Source organism: Antedon mediterranea, chromosome 8 (assembly GCF_964355755.1).
Source record: "Antedon mediterranea chromosome 8, ecAntMedi1.1, whole genome shotgun sequence".
Lineage (NCBI taxonomy): Eukaryota > Metazoa > Echinodermata > Crinoidea > Comatulida > Antedonidae > Antedon > Antedon mediterranea.
This window is the reverse complement of record NC_092677.1, coordinates 27,199,483-27,226,792: the sequence shown is the minus strand read 5'-3', so window position 1 is coordinate 27,226,792 and position 27,310 is coordinate 27,199,483. Positions and strand designations below refer to the sequence as shown.

At 32.3% G+C, this 27,310-nt stretch overlaps 1 protein-coding gene across 4 annotated transcripts; it reads right to left on the bottom strand.

Moving 5' to 3' along the window:
* Positions 1-91: 91 nt before the first annotated feature.
* LOC140057396 (POU domain, class 2, transcription factor 1-like) lies at positions 92-26,854 on the bottom strand. Of its 4 annotated transcripts, none has more exons than XM_072103041.1 (9): positions 26,746-26,854; positions 19,988-20,047; positions 19,541-19,581; positions 18,924-19,085; positions 18,425-18,664; positions 9,522-9,659; positions 8,615-8,707; positions 4,260-4,544; positions 92-3,822 (listed from the first exon to the last, which is right to left on the bottom strand). In XM_072103041.1, the coding sequence occupies exons 2-9, from the start codon at positions 20,043-20,045 to the stop codon at positions 2,908-2,910; spliced, it is 1,932 nt and encodes a 643-aa protein (XP_071959142.1). In that variant the 5' UTR covers positions 20,046-20,047; positions 26,746-26,854; the 3' UTR covers positions 92-2,907. The 4 variants fall into 4 exon arrangements, with proteins under 4 accessions (XP_071959142.1, XP_071959140.1, XP_071959141.1 ...); XM_072103039.1 differs by lacking the exon at positions 26,746-26,854 and adding an exon at positions 26,550-26,674; XM_072103040.1 differs by lacking the exon at positions 26,746-26,854 and adding an exon at positions 20,515-20,546.
* Between the last annotated feature and the right edge of the window lie 456 nt (positions 26,855-27,310).

Genomic DNA, 27,310 nt, shown 5'->3' with positions numbered 1-27,310 from the left:
GATTATTTAAACAAATATACAATGGAAATTTTAAATAAAAACTCTCCCTTTAAAAAAAATCAATAAAAAATAACAGAAACATTACTTGAAAGAGGTAACATTCTGAATACAAAATATAAATTAAGATACTTTTTTGATTAACAAAAACATTAATGGAGAATAAATAAATCTATTGGTTAATAAATAAATTTAAATAAAACATTGTCAATTGATATCGGAACTTGTATTCACCTGTAGGTTGTTCAAGCAATTAAAATTAATTGTGAATAAATGAATTTATTTATAAAGCATTTCCAATTGTTCCAGAAACCTGTTTACCTCTAGAACATTTATAACAACAATATGAATCTTGTATTAAATTGATTTCTTTAAATAAAATTTGCAATGGTCACAAATATCTTTATTACACTACCTGGTTTCAATGTACTGTATAATGAATGCGACCATGCAACCAACCATACTACTTAGCAGTAACATGTGACATACACATTACTCAACAATTCGGTGCAGCTCTTTTCCTCAAGCTGGGTCTATACCAGGATTAGTATGCTAATAACATTCATAATCTGACATCAAAATATTATTTCTACTGTCTATGTTTCTAAGTTCTGTCTACCCTATCAAACCCATATATGGACACGATACCATATTTAAACATATCACTACCATATTTGTGCACATCACACTTTTTTCAGTTTGATAGTGTAGACAGAGCTTTACAAAACATGATGCTGTATAAAGTGTTATAAATAAGGAGCTTTTGATTTTCAACGACCTTTGACCAATGTATGTCATGTTAATTCATTGTGCAATATACATAGGGACTAGTTTCTTCATTTCACAGGTCAACACAGTTTTGACGGTTTCTAAGTCCAGACAACGACCAACAACGCATCAATTGACCTGACCTAGTTAGGTCGTCCGTAATCAAAGGCTCCCTTGGTAATTCACACAAGATTTTATCTGTAAACATTGTGAAAACCATTCATCATATTCTCAATTAGATTGATATCAAACTGTATCAAATACAGCAGTTTATTCTAATTACAATTATCAAATTGTGAGGCAAAACCAGGATGTGAAACAAATAATCATGTTTAAAATTAATATGTTGATATACAATAAAAGAAACTGATGTACTAAATATGGTAATTCATACCATTTTTAAGAATAAAAGTCAAACACTTTTTTGAACTGTAAAGTGTCTTTCAGTGTTCACACCTGTTTCGGCACGGTTCTGGTCCTGCAAATCAAAGCAAACGTCCATGTTTTGTTTTCATGACGCTTAAATTATTAGAGGCATGCCAATTGAAGGGAGTTTAGAGAGTTAACTGTGTAATGAACATAATACTAATCTATATAACTGTTCTTGGTAAGATAAACTTAAATTGAAATGGTTTCTCATTTAAAAATATTACACTTAAAATAGATAAAACATGACAGAACTGTACATTGGCAACTTGACATACACTCTTTACATCTTATAAAACATTTACATTACATTCTGGAATGTTCATTTCAAGACAATAGTTTTATGAAGATTAAAAGAGTATATTGTCTCTTGAAAACAACCAAATGAAAATACCAGTTTTAACTGGATTGAATACCAGTATTAACTGGATCAAATACCAGTTATAACTGGATTAAACACCAGTATTACCTAGATTAATCCTGTTTAAGCACCTTCTGAGGAGGCTCACTTAATTTATCATTCATTAACTTGACTACCATTCAGCCAAACGTTACTTACACAAACTTCTTAAAATAAATGTGATGATTTATGATTTAAGAATTCCAAAACATTACATATCCATGATCATAAGTTATCAATTGGATTGAAATAAAACTTTCCTTCTGTAGGCTACAGTACATTTTCGTAATTATTGTTTCAATGGGACAACATTATGAGGTCAAAGTTCACAGATAAGGCATTTTAAGTTGCTTAGCAACAAAAAGGTAACTAAAATCTAATATTTAAAATAAAGATTAAATAAATACTGATATTAGAGTAACTAATAACGAACTGATAAATAATTTTCTTTAACACAAAAACTAAAAACACTCCTTTCTATATACAATAGAAAATAAAGAATTTAAAATAATATTTCATTCATTTTAAATCAACAAAGGATAAACTGTACAGAAATATAGGTGGATAAATCAACAAAAACAAAATAATGGAAGTAAAGAATTTTATATTTAGTAATAGTAAATAGCTATGTATTCAGCTTTGCAATTAATCTCAAACTTTATGTGACAAAAAAATGTGATGTGCCCATATATGAACATAATGATGTCATATCACTACCATATTTAGGCATATCACTACCATATTTGAGCACATCACACTTTTTTGCCAAACTACAGTAGATTGATATGGTAGACAGAGCTTTAAGCTCTGTCTATATAAAAAAAATAAATGCAGAAGAGATTAGTTGACAATTTCAAGTTATTTTCTTTCCTTTAAAATGTGTTATTAAAGATAGTTAATAAGCTGCAGTAAAGTTGAAATAATCCGTTTTTGTTGACTTTTGTTAAAACCAGGTCACATCAATGATCAATAGCTTAAAAGTCACTGATAAGCATGATTTGAAAATGCACATTTTAAAATCATAATCATTTTACTAATTTTGATTTCCTATAATGAATAAAAAGTTGTGATACATATCGCAGTAGAATACAGTCAATAATCACATAGTTTGACCAGCTAAACATCAAGGTATATTCACTATCAATCTTTCCTAAGAGGTTGAAACACAAACAAGACCCGATATGTTTGTAATCAACTCACAAACAGCAAGAGAATACGTGCGCACAATCTCTATTATAATACCGATTAGAACGACAGTACGGTAGTTTGGCACTCGTCAAATAGTCATTTACTCGGCGACACTCGCACATGTAGATTTATTTACTTGCTGACGATACTTGCGTTACTGCAGGTGTTGATATAGGCGCGGCCGTGATGATGTGGCTTTGTACCTGAGATACTGGAATCGAGGCTGTTTGAATCATGTTTGTATTACCCTGCGTATTTGCTATCACCATTTGAGGGTTACCATTGGCTAACGACGTAGCCAATGAGATTGGTAGATGGCTCGGTGCGAGCGTAAGTCCTGCAGCATTTGCAACTGCATTAGCAGCAGCCAAATTCATTGCTGTATTAGTGTTCGTTGAGGTAGCGGAAGTTGCAACTGGATTCACAGCAAAGTTAAGCGGTACATTGAGCATGAAGCCAGAGGGTAGTACTTGCGAGGGCACAGACGATGTCGCAATCTGGGTCAGACCTGGAATGGTATTTGAATTTGGAACGGACGTAGCCAATTGGCTTCCTCCTGTAATGTTCGTTAACATAGTAGATTGAGGACTTATCAACGATTGAGTGGATAGCCCAGGGGAAAGCAATCCACCATGACTAAATGGTGAATTAGGCGGGTTTATACGTTTTTCTTTTTGTCTTCTGTTGCAGAACCAAACACGTACGACTTCCTTCTCCATGCCAAGTGAGTTACCTAACAACTGTATCTCCTCTGACGTTGGTTTTGGGTTATTTAAGAAGCTTTTTTCAAGAGCTACTCTTACGTTAGTTTCAATACTAGTGCGTTTTTTACGTCTCCTACCAATGCCGTCGGGTGTACTATGCGGGGATCCGAGCAGAGCTGGGTTTGCAACGGTCGAGTCCGCATCCTCAAGCCATTTTTGTAGAAGTGGTTTTAACTTGCACATGTTCTTAAAACTTAAATTTAATGCTTCAAATCTTGAGATAGTTGTTTGACTGAAGTCATTGCCGTATAGCTTGCCCATTGCCAATCCTACATCTCCCTATGGATGCAAACAAACAAATAATACATTATTATTCTTATTTGCCAAAAAACATACAAAACAACCATCACCACATTTTTATCTCAATATGTTCTGTTTTGTTTTTTGATACCGCACCACATAGTTCATAGTTCATAGTTCACCACATAGTTCATAGTTCATTTTATTTGTCCATACAGAAATTCATGTGACATACAATTGCTCAAAGTTAAAAGGATAAAACGATTATTAAGATGTATAATTGAGTACGGAACAATGACCTTATCATAAATTTTGACGTTTCAAACATCATCAAATCTAATGATCTGTTAAGTTATTCTGCACGCCTTATTTACTAAACATTGAACATTCTACTGAACCATATCAGACAACCATAAACTAAGACACTTTCTATGGTAAATAATACCCATTAACAGTTTAAATAAGACTCTTCTTACCTGAGTGAATCCCAATTTAATCCTCCTCTGTTTGAATTCTCTTGCAAACTGTTCTAACTCTTCTAAATCTGTTGGTTCTTCATTTATTGTAGGTGCTTTGGCTTGTACTTGTATCTGCTGCTGCTGTTGCTGCTGCTGTATTACTGCTGCCGTTTGCACCGCTGGTGTCACGATGGTTGCTGCGGTTGGTGCCGACGTACCGGTAGCTATAGTTGCAGTCGGTATGAGTGATTGACCTCCGATTAAAGTTTGACCTTGAAGCAGGTTTGCTTGACTTGTAGTAAACTGAAAAAAAGAATGTTACTTAAAACATTAATATCATGACATTAGAGAGTTTACTAATACATTATAATATAAAAAAAAAACCATATGATTCAATTTTAAAACTTTATATGTTGAATGAATTTTTGAATCATAATAATTTGCCTCACTTTTTGTTGTTAGTTTGTTTTATATTATGATAGAAATTTTATATAAACATCGTTACACCTACCATTAAGTTTATAATGGTTTAAATGAAAATTTGTATGCAAGGCGTGTACAAATCAACCAATACATAAATTATTTAAAAATACATGGCAAGGATTATACCATAATGTAATGTTGATAATAAAGTAATTATATATTTGTTTGCAACATAAACATTGTAACATTAACAAGAATACAACTCAACAAGCAGAATTAGATTAACAACATATTTATTAACTAATGTCACCAATTATGTATTGAATGGGGAGAATGTAATATTTAATTTGGAATGTGGGTTTACATTCGAGGATCATAACATATTAATCCCTTTGCATTTAGAAAGTGGGTTTACATTCGAGGATTATAACATATTGCATCAACGATGGTGATGGGTTACACTAGGATAAACTTTATACAGGCTTGTATTTGTAGCACAGGGTGAACTTAACTACAGATATTAAATATAATATTAAATTCATTTATGTACTAGCTTGATAGTGAATGATCACCTTATAAGGTAGTATGCATGCCAAAGTTATTGCATTTATTTATGTAGGTTAATTATTATTATTATAGTTTTCATTAGTTATTAAAAATGATATTCTAAAAATAAAATATATACAAATACCATTATTACCTTAAGCTCTGTCTATACTATCAAACTTTATGTGACAAAAAAGTGTGATGTACCCAAATATGTAAGTGATATGCCCAAATATGTAAGTGATATGACATCATCGTGTCCATATATGGGCACATCACATTTTTTTGTCACATAAAATTTGATAGTGTAGACAGAGCTTTAATGCATTCAAATTTTCCCTTAGTTTGATTAAACATTAAAAATAAAAGGCTAAATAGCAATGACGGTGTTGTTAACATGACATAGCATGCATATAAAATAATGTATGGTTGCATTCATTTATCATAAAGTGTGGATAAGGAGCGTCAGACCTTGATTTATAAATATAAGAGGAGAGCTCCTAATGGCTCTCCTCAATATGTTGAGGAGAGCCATTATTTTGATTAAGTATTCGAGGCACAGGCCCACCATGGTTGGGCCTGTGACGAGCCGAATTTTGATAAATGACACCTCTAGATGGCCGGAAATGGTACTCTCGCACGTAAAATTCATCGTAGGTCATTGTTCTCTGAACGTAGTCTATGATGTATTGTTATGATAATTATCTAGGCGTTGATCGTAGGGTGGTTCGTAGGGTTAGTAAACACCATTGTCATCGCCTTTAGAAGCATGGACAATGCAAACAAACAATGTATTGTTTGCTAATTAAAATCCTATCTAAAGATAGTAGACGTTAATTTTTGTAGCCACCCTAGCTAGGCCTACGCATCGGTTATCCTAATTTGGACGGAAATCCGCCGACGAGACGACATCGGGTCCGTGGACCTCTCAGCTCACGCAGAGAGAGAGAGTCGAGGCTATCTACCTAGGCCTAGGCCTAGTCTAGTTTCGGCGGCCTACACTATAAATTATTTAATCCTACCTTGGGTTAGCGAATTATAAAAACAACGACACCTAGGCTAGGACACCAACAAAATATATGCAAAATAAATATATATTCCATATTAATTACTATAAGATTTAACATAAAGGCGACATGTGTATAAGACTGAAAAGGCCCGACCAGAATTTGGAGGGGAAAACATGTGAGCAGTTATTAAGATCAGAGAGAGTATAATTATGTTTCTTGTCATGTGACACAAAATCCAGGTACACGATTGATTACTGTTTATCGTCGGCAGCCACCCTCACATATGTACGAAAGCCCATTAATGCCATTTGAAGTATATGTTTTTCGAACGTAATCCGTTCTAACGAATTAGTAATTCGTTTGAACGGATTAATAATCTGTTCAAACGAATTAGTAATCCGTTCAAACGAATTGCAACATATACAACAAGTGCCATTTAAAGTATATGTTGTAATTCGTTTAAACGGATTACTAATCCGTTCAAACGAATTACTAATTTGTTTAAACGGATTACTAATTTGTTCAAACGAATTACTAATTCGTTCAAACGAATTACTAATTTGTTTAAACGGATTACTAATTTGTTTAAACGAATTAATAATTTGTTTAAACGGATTACTAATTCGTTCAAACGAATTAGTAATCCGTTTAAACAAATTAGTAATTTGTTTAAACAAATTAATAATTTGTTTAAACAAATTAATAATTTGTTTAAACGGATTACTAATCTGTTTGAACGAATTAGTAATTCGTTTGAACGAATTAGTAATCCGTTTAAACAAATTAGTAATTTGTTTAAACAAATTAATAATTTGTTTAAACGGATTACTAATTCGTTTAAACGAATTAGTAATTCGTTTAAACAGATTAGTAATCCGTTTAAACAAATTACTAATCCGTTTGGACGGATTCCTAATTCGTTTGAACAGATTATTAATCTGTTTAAACAAATTATTAATTTGTTTGAACGGATTAGTAATCTGTTCAAACGAATTAGTAATCCGTTCAAACCAATTGCAACATATACAACAAGTGCCACTTAAAGAATATGTTGTAATTCGTTTGAACGGATTACTAATTCGTTCAAACGAATTACTAATTTGTTCAAACAGATTAATAATCCGTTTAAACAAATTATTAATTTGTTTAAACAAATTACTAATTCGTTTAAACGGATTACTAATTCGTTTGAACGAATTAGTAATTCGTTTGAACGGATTACTAATCCGTTTAAACAAATTAGTAATTCGTTTGAACGAATTAGTAATCCGTTTAAACAAATTAGTAATTCGTTTGAACGGATTAGTAATCCGTTTGAACAAATTAGTAATCCGTTTAAACAAATTAGTAATTGGTTTGAACGGATTAGTAATCCGTTCAAACGAATTACAACATATACTTTAAATGGCACTTGTTGTATATGTTGCAATTCGTTTGAACGGATTACTAATTCGTTTGAACAGATTATTAATCCGTTCAAACGAATTACTAATTCGTTATAACGGATTACGTTCGAAAAACATATACTTAAAATGGCATTAATGGGCTTTCGTACATATGAGTTAAAAAAAATGTGAGATGTTGCGGTAAAGCAGAGAGTATCGCGTTTCATGCCATGTGACCAAAAAAACTAGGTCTGTATAATTACGGTCTTCTGACGGCAGTCTTTTTGAGCTACCGATTGAACATTCTGATACTATATTTAGAATGAATTGTTTACGATATTTTTCTCGCAACATCAAAGATCGTAGGCGCGCCTAGCCTATCGGGGGTAGCCATAACAAAGATCGTTTGCGCGACTATATATAGACTGTGTGTTGTATTCGGGGTTAATATTCTTATCATTATATATATTTTTATGACGCACTGTAACAGGTTGGGGAGCGCTATTTTAGGCGCTCCTTTGATCGTTTTCAGGAGCGCCAAGGAGCGTCAGCGCCATGGCGCTCCTTTTAAATCAAGGTCTGGAGCGTGTTATCTATACTGTAAGCAATATGTATACAATAATACAATCTGTGGCCTCTCTTCATGCGCGTGGATTTTTTTTCAATATTATCATCTTTCTATTTTTCTTATATTTACAGTTTTATGTGTAGTAAAGCAAACTAGTTTGACAAAAAAAGTGTTCCCTAATATGGTAGTGACATGACATCATCGTGTCCATATATGGCCACATCACATTTTTTTGGTCACATACTGTTTGATAGTGTAAACAGAGCTTTAGCTTTGCTGATATTCAGCTACATTATCTGTTTCATTGAGATTATTAAATACAGGTCTATACGCGATTCAATACAATGACTGGGTACGAAAAAATATACAATTTTTATGAAGGCTTTAAAAATGAGTAAGGTACGTATTAGATTGATTATAAAACATTAGCTGTATTACTACCTGTTGCAGCATACCAGCTTGTGTTTGTTGGAGCAAGCCTTGTTGCTGGGCTTGTTGTTGTAGTAACAGTTGTTGTTGCATGTTGGCAGGCATCTAAAGGCATCAAATAAAGCATGCATATGATTGGTCAATACATGGAATCACACATGATACACAGCCAATGGTAGTGAGTGTAATGGAGGGGCTTGGGTTGTACATGCAAGGATGCTAACAGTATACACAAGTAGTTCAGTATAACTTTTTTGGTGGTAAAATTTTCCTCCGAAGTAAATGAGCGTTTTTATAATTTCGTTGTTAGTGTAAACATGCAGTTTAGTAAATATTAATATTAAAGCATAATCATTATTATAAATCAAATTACATAACTATATTAGTGTTTAATTTAGTAGATGATGTTAATTGTTAAATATTCACTTAAGCTTGGTATCCACTAAAGCTCTGTCTACACTATCAAAAAAGTGTGAGGTGCCCTAATATGACAGTGATATGATGTCCTCGTGTCCATATATTGGCACATCACATAACGTTTGATAGCGTGGACAGAGGCTTAAGATGCAACTCATCAATGTACAAGCAATTCAAGTAACTTGTTATTGGTCGTGCAAGTATGTTGTTGCGTTCAATGGGAACCAAGCTTTAAAATGTTAATTTTGGTTTTTTTTTAATTTAATCAAATTAAAATGTAAGAAAACTTGAAACAGAAATACCACATATGAGGAAGTGGGGGAAGGAAAGGGTGTTATGAACAGAAACAAATAATCAAATTCATCAGAGGGGGTAACAAAAAAATCATAAACTTAACAAGAAAATGGACATTTTAGATAAAACATTTTGAAAATAAGTGTAACCATTAAAATTTAAATTCACTGTTAGTGTTGGTTATAAAAATAAATAAATAAATGCATACCTGTCCAGGTGTTTGAAGAAACACATATTGTTGTAGGCCTGTGTTTTGTTGTTGAAGTTGTTGCTGTAGCTGCTGAAGGTCTGAGGCAGAGAACTGCTGGACTTGTGCCCCAGCTAGCGGAACTTGCTGGCCTAGCATCTGCAACGAGAATGTTGAAAGTTAATCAATCTACAATATAATGAATGATAAGAACATTAATCAAAATTAATTGTTTTTTTAAAAATTGAGAATGTCATTTATAAATGTTTAAGGGATTGTTATAGTACAGATTAAACATTAAAGATATATTGCCTCCCCGAAAAAATAATTTGAAAAAATAATTTGACTTTGAAAAAAGAAGTTAGATCGTCAAAAAAAAAAACTATTTTACCTGAAAATCTGTAACTTATTAAAAGCAAAGAAAATTGTTGGTGTTCAAAATTTAACTGTTTATTTTATCTTTTTATAAGTGAAATCATCGTTTTTGTTCATTTTTTCTTATGGAAGTGAATAAATTTCATTAAAACTACAAAATGACATATTCCAAGTCTGATTGTATAAATCTTTATTTTTCATGATTTTGGGGGACAATATATCTTTAAGTGAAAATTAATTTTTAATAGGAGTATTCCTTTAGTAGATAATTTAATAGATTTTATCAATATTTAAATTTTCAACTCAAGTACAAAATGATTTATTTCAATAAAGTGCAAAATAATACATAGTAAAACCTTGATTAGTACAGATTATTATTATTCATTAAAAAAGAATAGGTTCATTAATATGTGGTCTGAAATTACAGATAATGTTTTGATAAAATTTTTAAAAGTTATAATGAAATTAAATTTTCAAAGTGCAACATGTGGTACGTATAAAAAAACTACAGTAAATATAATTTATTATTAGAGTTAATAATTAGGTTGGACAATACGTGGAGAAAACATGGATGCAGTGTACTTAAAAATAACACTTTATCTAATAGTGTTGATTATTATTATTAATTATTATAAAACAATTAAAGAAATATTGCACATACATAACTTAATTTACCACCAAGCTGTTCAATTAAGTGCAAAAAAGAATGCATGAAGTAAACTTTAAAAACAAATAAATGAAATTATAAGAATAATTAACAACTATTTAATTTACTAACTAACTCACCAAGTGAACACAAAATACATCCAACAACATTAACTCCAATACGCCGATAAACGCACTAACTGGTACAACCACACCCACAAATGATAAACCTCACATTTTATTATAACTTAAATTATTGCTCAATAAGAATTGTACATTTGCCAAATGACTATTGTTTTCAATTTAAAAGAAAACGTCTGGGGTTAGAGTTGTCTATAGTTTGTGGTTGTTATCAAAATACTACGGTTTAGCGATGCCAAGACAAATAGTTTCAAGCTTTGTGATTAGTTGAAGTGAATAAAAACAATGAAAACACAAAATCTACTTGTCTACTTTTAAACTTGGTTACTTTCAATATTAAAATTCTGTCACAATGACTTCTGAAAACCACCACTTGAAAAACTAAACTAGAAATATGTTTTATGCTCTGTCTACACTGTGTGATCACATTTTTTGTCACATAAAGTTTGATAGTGTAGACAGAGCTTAACAAAACGTTTAATGGTTTGGCATTATTTACAAAGGATGTTTTAAATGAATATTTCTCAATAGACATGTATTCAGGATTTCAACCTTACATAACCACAGATGTTATGCATGCATTGCTTTTCTTTTCTTTTCAACAGTTGAATAAATAGATTATGTTTGCAAACATGTTTATGAGTTTTTACAGACAGTTTATTAGCGTGATAATGAATATGCAAATTTTATGCACACCTGTACACAAATGCAGATCAAACTGAATAACAAAATTGGATGAATGTTAATAGAATGAAACACAAATCTACAGTATTATCCCCTTAAATAAAAATAACTACTCCTCGGCGCTCAATAGGAAACATATTTATGTTTCTACACGCAGCATTGGACAAAACAAACATTTTTTGTTAAGGTTTGAATGGTGAATAAACAATAGAAAAGTCAGGTTTGCGGTAAAAGGAAAATAAACTTCCTAGGCAAATTGGGAGCACCGTTGTGGAACTTTATAGTCACCTCAACTTTACTGAACCTGCTTTGTATTCTAGAAGATGGTTGTAGCAGAAGAATGAAAATGCAGAGATATTCTAAACTTCATTACTTTATTTTATTTGGAAACTACTACAAATCTTTACTGGCAAACTTAATTTGGTATATTTTTAAAGCATTTGCTAAATACTGTAGTACAGTATACTTACAACTATTGAAACAGAATAGAAACTGGTATCGCAAAACCTTCACTAGCAAATTTAGTTTGGTACTTAATTCAACTTTGACAACATTTGCTAACTACTGTACTTAAAACCAGATGATAGATTTTGTTTGTATTTAAATACTTTCAAAGATTAAAATTCTTCTATTGCTATTCATGCTAAAAATAGTTTAGAAGTAAATTTGCATTAATTCTTGTTTATTTCCATAATATTGTTATTAATGTATGGCATGGGAGATATAACATGTATATATTCAAGGTTTTAGGTTTTATTTTAAAGTCTTAATCTCATGAAATTGAATTGGCTAGGTTGAAGTAAAAACTAAATATTTTATTCAAAGATCGTTAATGACATTGGCGTTCTAACGATAAAAAGCAATTATTTAGACTGCCACTACAGGGACAAATATTAATAATCTTTAAGGTAAACTTTAGATTTGATCAAGAAAAATGAAAGTTACCAACAAACAATGCTATGTGTATAGATATAGCACAGAGAATTGAGTGACCAATAAGTTGTATTGAGGCAAGGAATGATGGGACATTAAAAGGGAGCAGGGGAACACTAAAAGGGGCAGGGGAACATTAAAATGGGGGAAGGGGAACAGTAAAAGGGAGCAGGGGAACAATAAAAGGGGCAGGGGAACAGTAAAAGGGGCAGGGGAACAGTAAAAGGGGGCAGGGGAACAGTAAAAGGGGGCAGGGGAACAGTAAAAGGGGGCAGGGGAACAGTAAAAGGGAGCAGGGGAACAGTAAAAGGGGCAGGGGAACAGTAAAAGGGGGAAGGGGAACATTAAAATGGGGGAAGGGGACATTAAAAGGAGGAAAGGGAACATTAAAAGGGGGAAGGACACATTAAAAGGGGGAAGGGGACATTAAAAGGGGGAAGGACACATTAAAAGGGGGCAGGGGAACATTAAAAGGAGAAGGGGAAACATTAAAATGGTTGTTCAATTACCTTACATAAACATGGACAAAAAAATATATATTTTGAGAATACTATGGAAAACGATCATTTGTCTAAAAAAAATAACAAAAAAATGCTTTTATCTGCATGAATCACTCTTATTGGGGGAAAATTGTAAGAAAAAGTGTCTACTGGCCTTGAGTAGTTAATAATTACTACCTATAGCTTTGTTAATTAATATTAGTATTTCATCTTAAGTAGATCAGATAAAATTAATAGCAATATCTTTAAGTGGATTTTATTCTCATTTATTTGGTAAATGTCATCCATATTTAATATTTCATTAATTGAAAATATTTCATTTCAACTAACAATTTATTTCAAAAAATAAAATTTAATTTATTTATAACTTTAGTATTAATGGATTTTTAAATTAGAACATCATCTATTTTAAAAGTAAATTAAATCGATTGTTGAATAAATAAAAAATTTCAATTAAATATGTACAGATACATTAACTATTATACCTTTTACTATCACAGGGAACATTTTCGCCAGTGTAGCATAGCAAAAAGCTATACAAAACAACCTTATTGCTACACATTTTGAAAATTGTGTAGCAAAAAAATACTATACAATATTGCTAAACAAAATTTTTAAATGAAAATTTTCCCTGTATCATATTTAGCATTTGAGGGTTGTTAGTTTAAAATATGAACAGACGACTGTAAACAATGAAATGGATATAAAATAAAACAGTGTGAGGAAAATTGATTTTAAAATCAATGAAAAATTGTGTAATGTACAATACCAACAATTAAAAAATAAGAATGTTGTTATGAGGACTTGCAAAATCTATGGTACTTTACATTGACAAACAATTTTTAATGGGCTAACTAACAGCACAAACCATGTTTGGGCTACCGAAACAGCACAAACCATGGTTGGGCTACCGAAACAGCACAAACCATGGTTGGGGTACCGAAACAGCACAAACCATGTTTGGGCTACCGAAACAGCACAAACCATGTTTGGGCTACCGAAACAGCACAAACCATGTTTGGGCTACCGAAACAGCACAAACAATGTTTGGGCTACCGAAACAGCACAAACCATGTTTGGGCTACCGAAACAGCACAAACCATGTTTGGGCTACCGAAACAGCACAAACCATGTTTGGGCTACCGAAACAGCACAAACCATGTTTGGGCTACCGAAACAGCAGAAATCATGTTCGGGCTACCGAAACAGCACAAACAATGTTTGGGTTACCGAAACAGCACAAACCATGTTTGGGCTACCGAAACAGCACAAACAATGTTTGGGTTACCGAAACAGCACAAACCATGTTTGGGCTACCGAAACAGCACAAACCATGTTTGGGCTATCGAAACAGCACAAAACATGTCTACTTAAAACTAAAATGTTAGTTTTTGTGTAAGTGTACAATATAAAAAATATTAGAAACATTACAGAACATGATGTGGCAATATTTAAATGTACACCTTAGTTGGAGATTCTTCTGCTTCATAACTTGGATGTTCTTTATCAATATATGTATTACACCACATCCTGGAGATTTCTGAAAGAGGCTGCTGTTTGTATTCAATAACAATATAAACAGAATTATTATTCTGATTTTACATTTTTCAAGTTTTAGTAATGCCATCAATGTCTGTCAGTGTCATACTGTATGATGGAGAAATAATCTCTATGGTCATATGCACAAATGCATGATATAATAGAAATAGTGATCATAACAATTTGTTTGTTTGTGTTTAGCCATGATGTAGCTTGGGGGTTAACAAGCCTGCCTTCCAATCCCGATGTAGCTTGGGGGTTAACAAGCCTGCCTTCCAATCCCGATGTAGCTTGGGGGTTAACAAGCCTGCCTTCCAATCCCGATGTAGCTTGGGGGTTAACAAGCCTGCCTTCCAATCCCGATGTAGCTTGGGGGTTAACAAGCCTGCCTTCCAATCCCGATGTAGCTTGGGGGTTAACAAGCCTGCCTTCCAATCTCGATGTAGCTTGGGGGTTAACAAGCCTGCCTTCCAATCCCGATGTAGCTTGGGGGTTAACAAGCCTGCCTTCCAATCCCGATGTAGCTTGGGGGTTAACAAGCCTGCCTTCCAATCCCGATGTAGCTTGGGGGTTAACAAGCCTGCCTTCCAATCCCGATGTAGCTTGGGGGTTAACAAGCCTGCCTTCCAATCCCGATGTAGCTTGGGGGTTAACAAGCCTGCCTTCCAATCCCGATGTAGCTTGGGGGTTAACAAGCCTGCCTTCCAATCCCGATGTAGCTTGGGGGTTAACAAGCCTGCCTTCCAATCCCGATGTAGCTTGGGGGTTAACAAGCCTGCCTTCCAATCTCGATGTAGCTTGGGGGTTAACAAGCCTGCCTTCCAATCCCGATGTAGCTTGGGGGTTAACAAGCCTGCCTTCCAATCCCGATGTAGCTTGGGGGTTAACAAGCCTGCCTTCCAATCCCGATGTAGCTTGGGGGTTAACAAGCCTGCCTTCCAATCCCGATGTAGCTTGGGGGTTAACACGCCTGCCTTCCAATCCCAAGTTTCAGAGATCATTCCTGACCTAGTGCCAGGGTTGTAAATATCAACTGTTTCAACTCTTATGTACAGTAGTCTACGTCCAAGTTGCATTATGGATTTTGTTTATGGAAATTGGATTTACCCAATGGTCTAAGCACATGCCCAATGGTCAAAGCACATGCCCAATGGTCAAAGCACATGCCCAATGGTCTAAGCACGTGCCCAAAGTTTCTCAGGTTTTTACTTTATTAATTACATTTCATCATTATTTTTTTTCAAAATTGGCATATAAAAGGTATATTATATATATCTCTACAAACATCATCATCACCATTAAGGACCAATTAATTTGTTTAACATTCTCTGTAAGCAGATCAAAACCTTTCTCCCCAATATAGGAGTAAAGACTGAAACCTAAGCATGCTTCGCTCTAAAATTTAAAATTTATTAAACATATTACTTAAAAACATTTCATGAAATAATTATTCACTTTTATCCATTACCTTGCAACCGACAAACTTCATTATTTTCCATAATTAATTTGTTTTATAATTAAGTGCTTTAGTAATATCATGAATATTTCATTTTTCATTTTTTTGCAAATTCAAATTCAAAGATTTGTAGCAGACAGATTTATTAATTCCAAGTTCAGACTTAAAACATTAAGTGTGCCAGTAATCTTTTAAACATCTTTAAATTTAATCCACATCCAAATTTATAACCCTATAAGTAGATTAAATAATTAACATTCAATAACGTTTTGATTTTAAATCAATTTATTTATCCAAAAAAAACTAAAATCTTGAGAAAAAAACTACCCTGCTGTAAATCAAAGCTTTAATTGTGGTGTCCAAGGAACAAATTATGAACAAGGTAGATAAGAGCAGAGGGGAGGAAGGCAGGTGATTGTAACACTTGTAGAAACAAGGTATTCATGTAATCTTCAATGTAATATTCAGTATAATTCTTCTGCCATAGTTAGAAAGGGAATGTTCTATTTAAGCAATTAAATTTAGCCAAAACGTAATTATTTTTAATAAATTATTATTTTTAAAACTATTGCTCATATTATGCCTTTCCTTCTCAATTATCTTTCCTTCTTCAATAATTCTTCTGTAATCCTTGCTCACTTCTTCATACTAAATCATTCTTTAAACAAGTGTAACCTTCACTTTATTTCTCGCTCGTTCCCTCACAAGACAAACTCTATTAATTCAGACAAAATGCATTTCTTTCCTGTCATATCACATTGCACAAACCCCCTCTCCCTCTATCTTCTAATAGCTACAGTATAACATAGCTAGTAGTAGTTTGTATAAATTGCACTAAATATTATTGATGTACAGAAGCTACTGTAAAAGAAATATGCTAATTTATTCACAATAATTATGCATCATATGCATGAACTTCATTGTAGTAAAAGGTTGTTGAAAAATCACCCTTTCATGCATAATTCATGAAGAAAATTTGCATAATACAACCTTGCCAAAAGCAAATGTATTAAAAAAAATACCATTAGAGATTAATTTCCATAAAAAACTTGAAACATTTACAATAATTAAATAACTTCATATGGACTTAATTTAAGAGGATGGAGGTCTGCTGAGCAGTTTAAACTCTAGTTTTTAATTATTTTAATTTTTCAGTATTTATATTACAAACTGTGAATGTGAAGTCTAGAGGGTAACTTACCATGGTTAGCGAGATATCATTTTGGGACGGTAATTTACTAAACTGCAGTAGTTGTGTAACATGCACTGAATAAAAATTCCACTCATTACAGTCAAGTCATCCCCCATCCTCCAACCTTTGTTTACCACCCCACCACAAAAGCTTCAATTCTGGACATATATGAAAGTCATATGCCATGAACTCTATGTGTGATAACATTTTTACCAAGTACTGTAATGCATTGTGTTTTAATTGCACCAAGTAAAAATGTTATTACAGAAGTCTACAACATGCAGGGCAAGCTGGCAGGGTAAAATGTTGGAACTAAATCACTATACAAGTGGTTATGGCACCATCTAAGGTATTTGATGTCCTTCTCAAATCTTAAGCTTATCCCCTTTCAAGTTAAAAGTTAGAACTATTTTGTTTACCAAGATTTGAAATAATAAAATGTATTTAAAGTAAAAACAGGAATAAAGAAGCAGAAATCAAAAAACATGCACAAAGAAATAAAATATGTTGAAATCTATCATAGAAGAAAAACATGCATTTAAATGCATAAAGAAAAAGGTTGATTAGCCAAGCAAACAACATACAGCAATATAAACAATGTTTAAAAACTACAGAAACAAAAAGCATGATTTTGGAAACCAAGAAGAGGATGGATGAAATAAAGCTCACCCTGACAACCTGCACCTGAGGTTGAGCTGCAGCGGCAGCTTGCTGTTGCAGAATCTGCAACTGCTGGGCTGCTGGAGCCTAGGGAATAGAGTACATGGGGTATAAAAATAAAATGATAAAAATGTCTGGAATAAATAGACTAGGAGACAAAGCACATGGAAAAAGATTGATAGCAGCTAGCGTAGCATTAGTGGGCTGCTGCTGACATGGAGCAGCTTGTGGTTGCAACATCTGCAACTGGTGCCAGCTATAAATGAAATAATATATTCTGGAATGATACAGCATTTGAATTGGACTAAAAGGGATTATGAAAACAACAAATGATGATAAGCCTTATGAAATGAAGCTAAATAATGAACAATTCAAACAAAGGGATAATAGAAAACAAAACTATTTAAATAACAAACAAATAATAATAAATGAATTATTATTGGGTATAATAACATTTGTTTATAAATTTGAGATGCATGCTTGGGGAAAAACCAGGTTAATTCTGTATTATATCCCTTTCACAGAACTCACATCGTCCAAGTGCACATCACACAAAAGGCTGATGTTAGCAACCTACTGTGTGTACACTTCACAGTTTTCAAAGGGTAACCTTAAGCTCTGCCTACACTAATAAACTAGTTTGACCAAAAAAGTGTGATGTACCCAAATATGGTATGCTTAAATATGGTAGCGATATGACATCATCATGTCCATATGGGCACATCACATTTCTTTGTCACATCAAGTTGATAGTGTAGACAAAGCTGAACAGAAGCTAAGCTATTGGGAGATTACTTACCCGGACAACTTGTACCTGAGCAGCGGCGTTAGCCTGCTGCTGAAGTAGCTGAAGCTGCTGCTGTGTTAGTGTTTGAGTTAGGGCTAGTGGTTGTTGAATTGCCTGTAGTATAGGCTGCGCATGTAACTGTGACTGTAGCATTGGTTGTACCACTGTCTGTGTAGGTAGTGACAGGGCTTGGGGTTGAGTCTGTACTTGCACTACTTGTTGTCCCTGTGACACTGCTGTGATTGTTTCAACCTGTCAAAGACAATTGGTTTGAATACTTAACACCTTTATACAATAGTGGGTTAAGTCTGGGGTGTGGACTTAAGGACCACGAACCAGTCATGTTCTATTTTGTTGGGGTATTGATAAGTTTATATTGCAAAGACTGCCGCATAACAGTGCAGTAACATGGGATAAACCTTGAGATTACAGTTGAAACAAGAAATAAAATATTTTATAAATCGATGGAACGAAAACACAGTGTATCAGGAGAATAAAATAAATAACATACAGCATTTTTTGGTGCAGTTTGTGTCTCGTCATTGACTTCCATTTGGAGCGAACCAGTCACTTGATTTCCATTGGTAACAATAGTTGCAGCAGCGGCTGCAGTAGGATGGGGTAGTACAGTAACACCTTGCATTAATACCTGCTGCTGGATGTGTGGTTGTGCCTGTAAAAATACAAATAATATTCAATTTAAAAGTGTAAACGATGCTAGCTGGAAAATATAGTAGAGATTACTAAAAAATTGACTTATTGCAGTAGTCACATTTTGTTAATGCTTTAACCGGTTTAAATCAGTTTAATTATTTAGCTATTATTTTACTTTATTAATTATTACAGAACTTGACTACTGCAACTCATTAAACTATATTGAAACAACTTAAAATCAGTTATTGCAAAAAGAATGTAGTTACTGTAATAGAATAATGAAGTGATTTCTAAAGCTTTTTCAAAAATTACGCGACAAAACCATGTGATGCACCCATATATGGACATGATGATGTCATATCATTACCATATTTGGGTATATCACTAACATATTTGGGCACATCACCCTCTTTTTGTCAAACAAGTTTGATAGTATAGACAGAGCTTAATGATCAATAAGGAAGTGTAACTTACGCTAACTTGTCTATTCTGTACATCATTCACAGCCTGCTTTCCTGGAATATTAAAAAAAATGTATTATTATTAAAGATAAAATTTGTAATTTCCTACATTCTACCTCGCTGTACTTTTTTCTGTTCTTATACATCTTTTTTATGAGACATTAATACAACATTCTTAAAATGTTCTCTTAATTTATTATTGTTGTGTAAATTTGTCATTGTCAGTGCTAATCCTTAAAATTAAAAACATCTATAATTCAATTACTGTACATCATGAACAGAATGAATAATTAACACACTTTTCTACAAAAAAATGGTCTTTGGATTAATACTGTATATTCAAAATAGGGAAATATGGTACTGTATTCTGTTTAAAACTCTGCTCTGCCTATAGTACAAAGTAACTGTAAAATACTGATTAGTATAGTACTGTAGTTCAATTTTAAGTAATGTTTCTTACCAGCTAAGTCTAACTTCAGTGGGATTGGCCCGTCTGCTTGTGTAGCATCTGTACTCATATCTGAAGAACAAAAACAAAATACAGTATTTGAATTAAAACACACACAAGCACATCTTAAATTTAAGAAACTTTTTCAATTTATATTACTATTTTTTACATACTAAATTCAAGAGGCAGTATGTACTTTACACAAACAGTAAATAAAATTGATTAAAAATAAGTACGGTAATTTAAAAATTTTTTCATATTTTACCAAATACAGTAATTTTATTTTATTAAATGTATAGCTATACAGGTATTGTAACTGTAAAACATAAAACTAAAAATATCGTGAAAAAAACCCAAAAAAACTTGAGTTATAACAATTATAATTTCATCACATAATATCCCATCTTAAAATTAGAACTTAGAATGAAACAAGATGTACTGTATTTTTAAATAAAGCAAAAGAAAAAATAATTTTTAAAACATATAAAAGCATTAAATAAAACACATTAAAATACATTTTGTTGTAAATATCAACATACCTTGACGCATAATCTACAAGTGTTCCAAAGTTAAACAAAAATAAATTTGTGTTCCAAGATGTTGTAACAAAGTCACGAACACAATGACATCTAGTTTACTAAGGTTAGCAATAAATAAAGATACGACGGAGATATATACAGCAGTATGGCAACCACGCAGTAGCAGCAGAATCCTCACAAACTGATTTGCATAAAGCCATTTACTGCATATTCAAAGCCACTAATAGCCAGCTATTTGATGATATCAGACACTGGCATTTCTACTGAATATCACTCATTTACATATAAATTACTTGTGCATATGCATGTACTATTTGCTGTAGCCTGGCCATGAATTTTAAAGCAATTACTTGTAACTAATAAATATTACTTTAAAGCAGTTTTGTGTTATTACCAATCAATACACTAGAGCTGTATAGTCTGATGCAAATTAATTCAAATTAAAAAAAAAAAAATTTTTTTTGTCTGGTGGGCGGAGGAAGATAGCGACACCCTACCCTTGAAGTCTTTTTCTACTCAGAATAATGTTAACACATCCATCCAAACAACTGTAGCTACTGTACATTGAGTACAGTTTATTCCAACCCGGCATCTAAACCTTTTTAACACCTATCCCTGTGTATAGTAAATTACAGTTCCACAGTAAAAACATATTTGTTTGGTTGAATGTAGTTTATTTACTTACTTACAGTGAAATATTTTAAAATGGTATAATTATCATTCATTCATGTACACAAAAGCAAAACTTTTAAGACTTTAAAAATCTGTATGCGTCCTGCTTGTGTTTTTATACAGTTCTGTATGTTTTAGTCACTTAAGCGTGGTTCCCACTAGCGACGCAACACAAGGACGTAACGCAACGCAAGTGAATTGACCAATCACAAGCGATGGCTTATTCGCTTGTGATTGCTAACTGTCTATAACTTCGCTTGTCATTGGTTAAAACGCTTGCGTTGCGTTTACGTCCTTGCGTTACGTTCTAGTGGGAACCAAGCCTAAACAACTTATTGGGTATTTCACTTTAAACAATTATATATATTTTATTTTTTATGACATTGTTTACAAGAAAATTAAATTAAAAATGTTAATAAATCCTAAAACTAATGAACAACTAAAATGGGTTAAATGGCAACTTCAATTTAATTATACATTTATGAACATTTGTAAAATTGAATAATTATCTAAGAGTGGGTACTGTCCTTGGAATTAAATTTCAAAGTATGAATAATTAATGAATATCAAGTAGTTTTTGTTTCATATTGCAGTAACTGTACTTTCTTTAACATAGGAGGACCACAATGTACAGCCTTTTAGAAATGAACAGCAAATTGACATTAATTAATTTAAAATTCTGTTTAATTTAGTTTTTACCTTGAATATAGTACTTGGAAATATGTATTGTATAAGTTAGTCATAATTAAAGCAGAGTTTATTATAATAACTAATATTGATAGCCATTTAATATATAAGAACATTGATTCATTAACAAATTGAAATGAAGATTTCAGTAAAAATATTTTATTAAACTTCATGCGTGTGTTAATTAAGGACTAAAAGCTTAATAGTATTATAATGTACAGTACATTGGTTTAGGCCTACTACTTATTGTTATATATCTCTCTCACTACTAAATGTTGTTTTATAATATCCCCTTATTCATATCCAATATGGATATATAGCAACTTACAGTACATGCAAGTTAGCTGTTGTGCTGCATATTGTACATGAGTCATGCATTATTCATAAGTAGTCATGAATTATGCATGATTCTATTTGTAACTTCAATGCATTGCCAAGCATATTCGTGATGGCAAATTTACACTTTAAAATATTCGTCAACACGTCTGTTCATTTTTTTTTTGGTACATGAATAATTTATTGAAACTCTTTACGACAGTGTAGATTTTGAAAGAAATTCAAATGTTCAGTTTAATTAAAAACTAATTTATAGATAAAATGAGTTTAAAGTCCAAAAAAAAATTTACAAATTAAAATATATTTATTTAGAGATCAATGGAAATTCCTGATTCTAAATCTGTCTTTAAATTTAGAGTTCAGCAAATATATAACTAGTAAACTATGACAAAATAATATATTCAGACACAGCATAGTGGCAACTAGTCTATTGTCATAACAATCACAAAGAAACAAGTTTTCACAACTGATTCTTCAATCAACATACAATTGTGTAAAACAGCACCTTTATATACTGTAGCCCTTGTTTGCCAACGAGCGTGACCTTAGTCAGTCACCTTTTGTGCGCTTCAATGAATTCCTTTCATCAAAAGTTTCATAAGCCTGAATAAACAACAGCTCTTATGCATATGGTAAATTCATGCATATTCAATAATTTTTGCAGTATGGATATTTTTAAGGACTTTAATTTTAGTTTTTTAATAACAAAAAATTATAAAATCATAGGATGGTTTAGTTACTGTACAGTACACCATTATTATTTGTTTGCATTTTTTTTTAATAACAAATGTAAAATATTAATTCATACATTTTATTTATTTTTGGTTTATTTTATGATATTTAAAATAGATGACACGAATAGAAGTACAAATTATATATTTTTTTTTAATTTTTTAAATATGTTGGCATGGTAACAAACATTGATTATCAAATGCACTAATTAATATATTACACATTGATTGTAATATGTTAATGTATGTATTTGTTAAGTTAATTAGTCTATTATTTTTGCTGCAATTGATCTTTTGATTTTTTTTCTTGATATATTTCTTTTGATTAAGAATAAAGATAGTGAATATATAATTAACTTTCCTTGAACATAACACTCCCGCAAACAATAGCAGACTGAGCGAGGCAGATTGGCTGACTACGTAATATAAATAAAGAAAGCTGTTTTGAATGCCTGACAGGCATAAATGATAATGAGATAGGAGAGGCCTCACAAGGGATGTACTGTGTGTACATTGACTGTGATACTGCCGGCCGCCGACAACCAACAAGTTAATATGAATATGCAGGCACAACGCTGCATGCTCTATTCAAACAAAGCTTGTGTACAAAATAGTGTAATAGCCATTGCAGGCATATTCATTTTATGATGGTTATAAATTACTAAACTAAAATCAGCCCAATACAGACAAAACTTTTTAAAACAAAAAATGTTCTTACATTCTAAAAAACTGAAACTGAATTACATCCACAAAACAAACTTAAAAGTATGGAACGCCGTTTACGCAACATTTCAATGATATGAATTTTATGACGCGATATGTGAATGAAATGCATCGATATGAATTGAATGGCGCGATATATGAATGAAATGTTTTGAATTGAATCCTTTGAATTGAATGTTTTGAATGAAATGTTTTGAATGAAATGTTTTGAATAAATTGTTTTGAATGCAATGTTTTGAATGAAATGTTTTGAATGAAATGTTTTGAATTAAATGTTTTAAATGAAATGTTTTGAATAAAATGTTTGAATTGAATTGAAAAGTCAAACTATTGGTGGCGTATGTCATTCCCGCTCGCGATTTTTTTCTCAACCTCTTAGGCCTAAGCGTGGGTACCCTCATCTCCACGCTGCCTTTACAGAGAATCCTAACAGACCTGGGTTCGGAAATATGTATTCCAATGTTTCAGGTCTGTTAGGATTCTCTGTAAAGGATCCATATTGATGACAGCGTGGAAAGGAGATGAGGGTACCCAGGCTTAGGCCTAAGAGGTTAAAACAAAATCGCGAGCGGGAATGACATACGCCGCCAATAGTTTGACTTTTCAATTCAATTCAAACATTTAATTCAAAACATTTAATTCAAAACATTTCATTCAAAACATTTCATTCAAAACATTTCGTTCAAAACATTTCATTCAAAACATTTTATTCAAAACATTCAATTCAAAACATTTCATTCAAAACATTTCATTCAAAACATTCAATTCAAAGCATTCAATTCAAAACATTTCATTCATATATCGCGCCATTCAATTCATATCGATGCATTTCATTCACATATCGCGTCATAAAATTCATATCATCAAAATTTTGCGTAAACGGCGTTCCATATAAAACCAATTTATTACTTTTATTTACTCTCCATTCTAAGATTCATATATTTTTACTACTATTTTTCTTAAGAGGATGTGATTATTTTTATAGATATATTTTACTACATTTTATTAAATTAAATATTCTGGCATTTAAAGGATGGTTGTAATCTATCAAATACTATAACAAACTTGGTTGCATTTTAAAATATATTCTGAAAGAATAAATATTTTGATTAAAAAGGAAACACAATTTTAAGGGCCTGTTTCTATTGAAAAATAAAAAAAGAACGTCTTTTTGGAAACAGGTTTCGGCTGTTGTTTATAAATAAAGATCGCGTTGCAGCTCAATTTTTACTCCAATAAAACCGGTTCCGTCCATGTGCGTTCGTTATGAATGACGTCATTATATACACCACAATGCAGTTCGTTAGGCGGAAGTGCGATTGGATCGAGGTCACGTTTACTTTTTTAGCATAGCGCGATCCCCCAGAAATAGCATCCATTTCATAATAGAAGGGGGAATTGTAACCTGAAACGTTATTGTGGTCCTTGGTTAAAAAGTATACGTCGCACCCTCTGATATTGCCAAGTTGAGCTCGTCTAGCTTTCAAACATGTAGGCCTACGTGAGTCTTTCTTCCGACTCCCGAAAAGTCCCCTCATCTTCTTCCCTTCACATATTTTTTACGAACCTCGTAATGGCATCGGTCAACATTTTTTAGTTAAATAAAATACTCACTATCTAGAGAAATAAAAATGACTTAGGCCTAGGTCCTACTGTATCGCGCGGGTTTGACTGCGAGTTGACCGCAATCGTCCCAGTGCAGCAGACTGCAGAGTTCAGTTTTTGGGGTCAAATTGAGACCGCGATTGTGTTGCAGCTAAAAATTGCTCCGCTGAAACCGGTTTCAGAACGGTTCTTTGCGATCGATACCGCAATCAATTGGGGTTTTTGAAACCGTTTTTAAGATCGGTTCTTTTTTGTGGGGACCTATTTCTGCTGGCAAGAAAAAACGGTTCTTGAAAAGAACGGTATTCAAAACCGTATTCTCCGCTCTATAGGCCCTAAGTGGTCAGGTAAAATTAATTATGGTATTTTTTAATAGGCGAAGTATTTATTATTAGGATGGCAAGACAGCTTTCAAATATTTTGGCTATATTCTGAAAAAATATTATTTATAAATATTAAAATAAATTGAAAGATAAACCAAAATCCATCCATTACTTATACAAGACGCGAGTGTTTTAAAAATACTACAATTTTTCTTTTTCGTAAACAAAGTCATCAATGTTTGTGACTGTCTTATAATTTAGAATACATGACAGTAGGCTAGTTTGTTTTATTTAATATTATACATGTTAGTTTTTAATGTTTTAAATAGAAATTTAGAAATTACTTTCAATTCAACAAGGATTAGAATTTTAATGCAGAACTTTATTAAGACTTGCAAAAAAAAAAATGAATTTTAATTATACCTAAATATTTATTCAAATTTATGCAAATTAAAATATTGGACCCAGGGCAGGCCATAAACATATACATTTTGTTGTTTTTTTGTGTAAATTATTACAAAAATTGTACAGAAAAAATATTATTATAATCTCAAGCCTAGCTAATCAAGTAAATAAAATAGGAACAGTAAACACACCAGCGTAATATTAATATTATTAAATAATGCTAATCCTAGCCCCAATGTCTAGGCGGCTAGGCCTCATAAGCTCTGCTAATCGACGCCTATTTAAGTGTCACCCGCCCGGTCGGCTGCTATCAACCTTTTTGCTTTGTGTTAGATTTTTGCGAAATCGTTCCAGGTTTTGTTATTTAATTCTCGTTGAATGCTGCTGTTCTTAACAAAAACAAGAGCGAAAATACTACGTTTTTAGGTTTTACAAACTGTTCTATAACGTTTTAAAACCATCAAATTGGTCATCGATGAATCACTCACAAGTTTTTAAAACTCTAATGAATTATGCTAAAATCGAAAATATGAATATGTAAAAGCAAATCTACCTGTTCTTTCTTCCATGTTCTGAGCCAGTCCATCCGCCATTTTTGCATATTAAAATTTAGACCGTAAACGCATCCTAGTTGAGGCTTTATCTTCAGTCCGAACATTTACGAGAATTAATCAGGTATTGGGCCTACACTCTACTTGGGCTTTAAAGACAAAATACTAATCAATATAACGTGCAATATGCTTACTTACCTCTTATATATGATGCTAACGTCTATTTGGTGTAAAATAAGTGCTAAAACAGCTTTTTAAGATGATTGAAAAAGGGTCTTTTTGAAATCCGAATCTGCCCGAAAGTTAATTTTGCATACCTAACATCAAGCTTAGCTCAGCGAACCAATCAAATTACATTAATAATAGGCTATGATGTCCAGACGTTATTTGCAATTGTATACTCACTTTTTTTTTTTAAAGAACTTTTACGCGCGAGAATTTTAACAATTTCAATACAACATTTTGAGATGGCGCCTTCTTTATTTCAAAGACAATAGCTCATTGTTTAGAAAATTGAATTGCTTCACAACAATTAATTTATATATATTTATCTATGAACTTGCAGCATGGAGCTATAAAATTAGATTTTATAGCTCCATGCTTGCAGTTATAGGCATATACATGAGTTTTTAGTATAGTATAATAATAATTGCATTGGTGCATTTTTTTACACCGCTTTATTTTTCTTGTATTATTGCTTTTCTCATCAAATTGTTGGTATAAAAATGTTATTGATTTAATATCCTATAAATTTTTCTAGTAG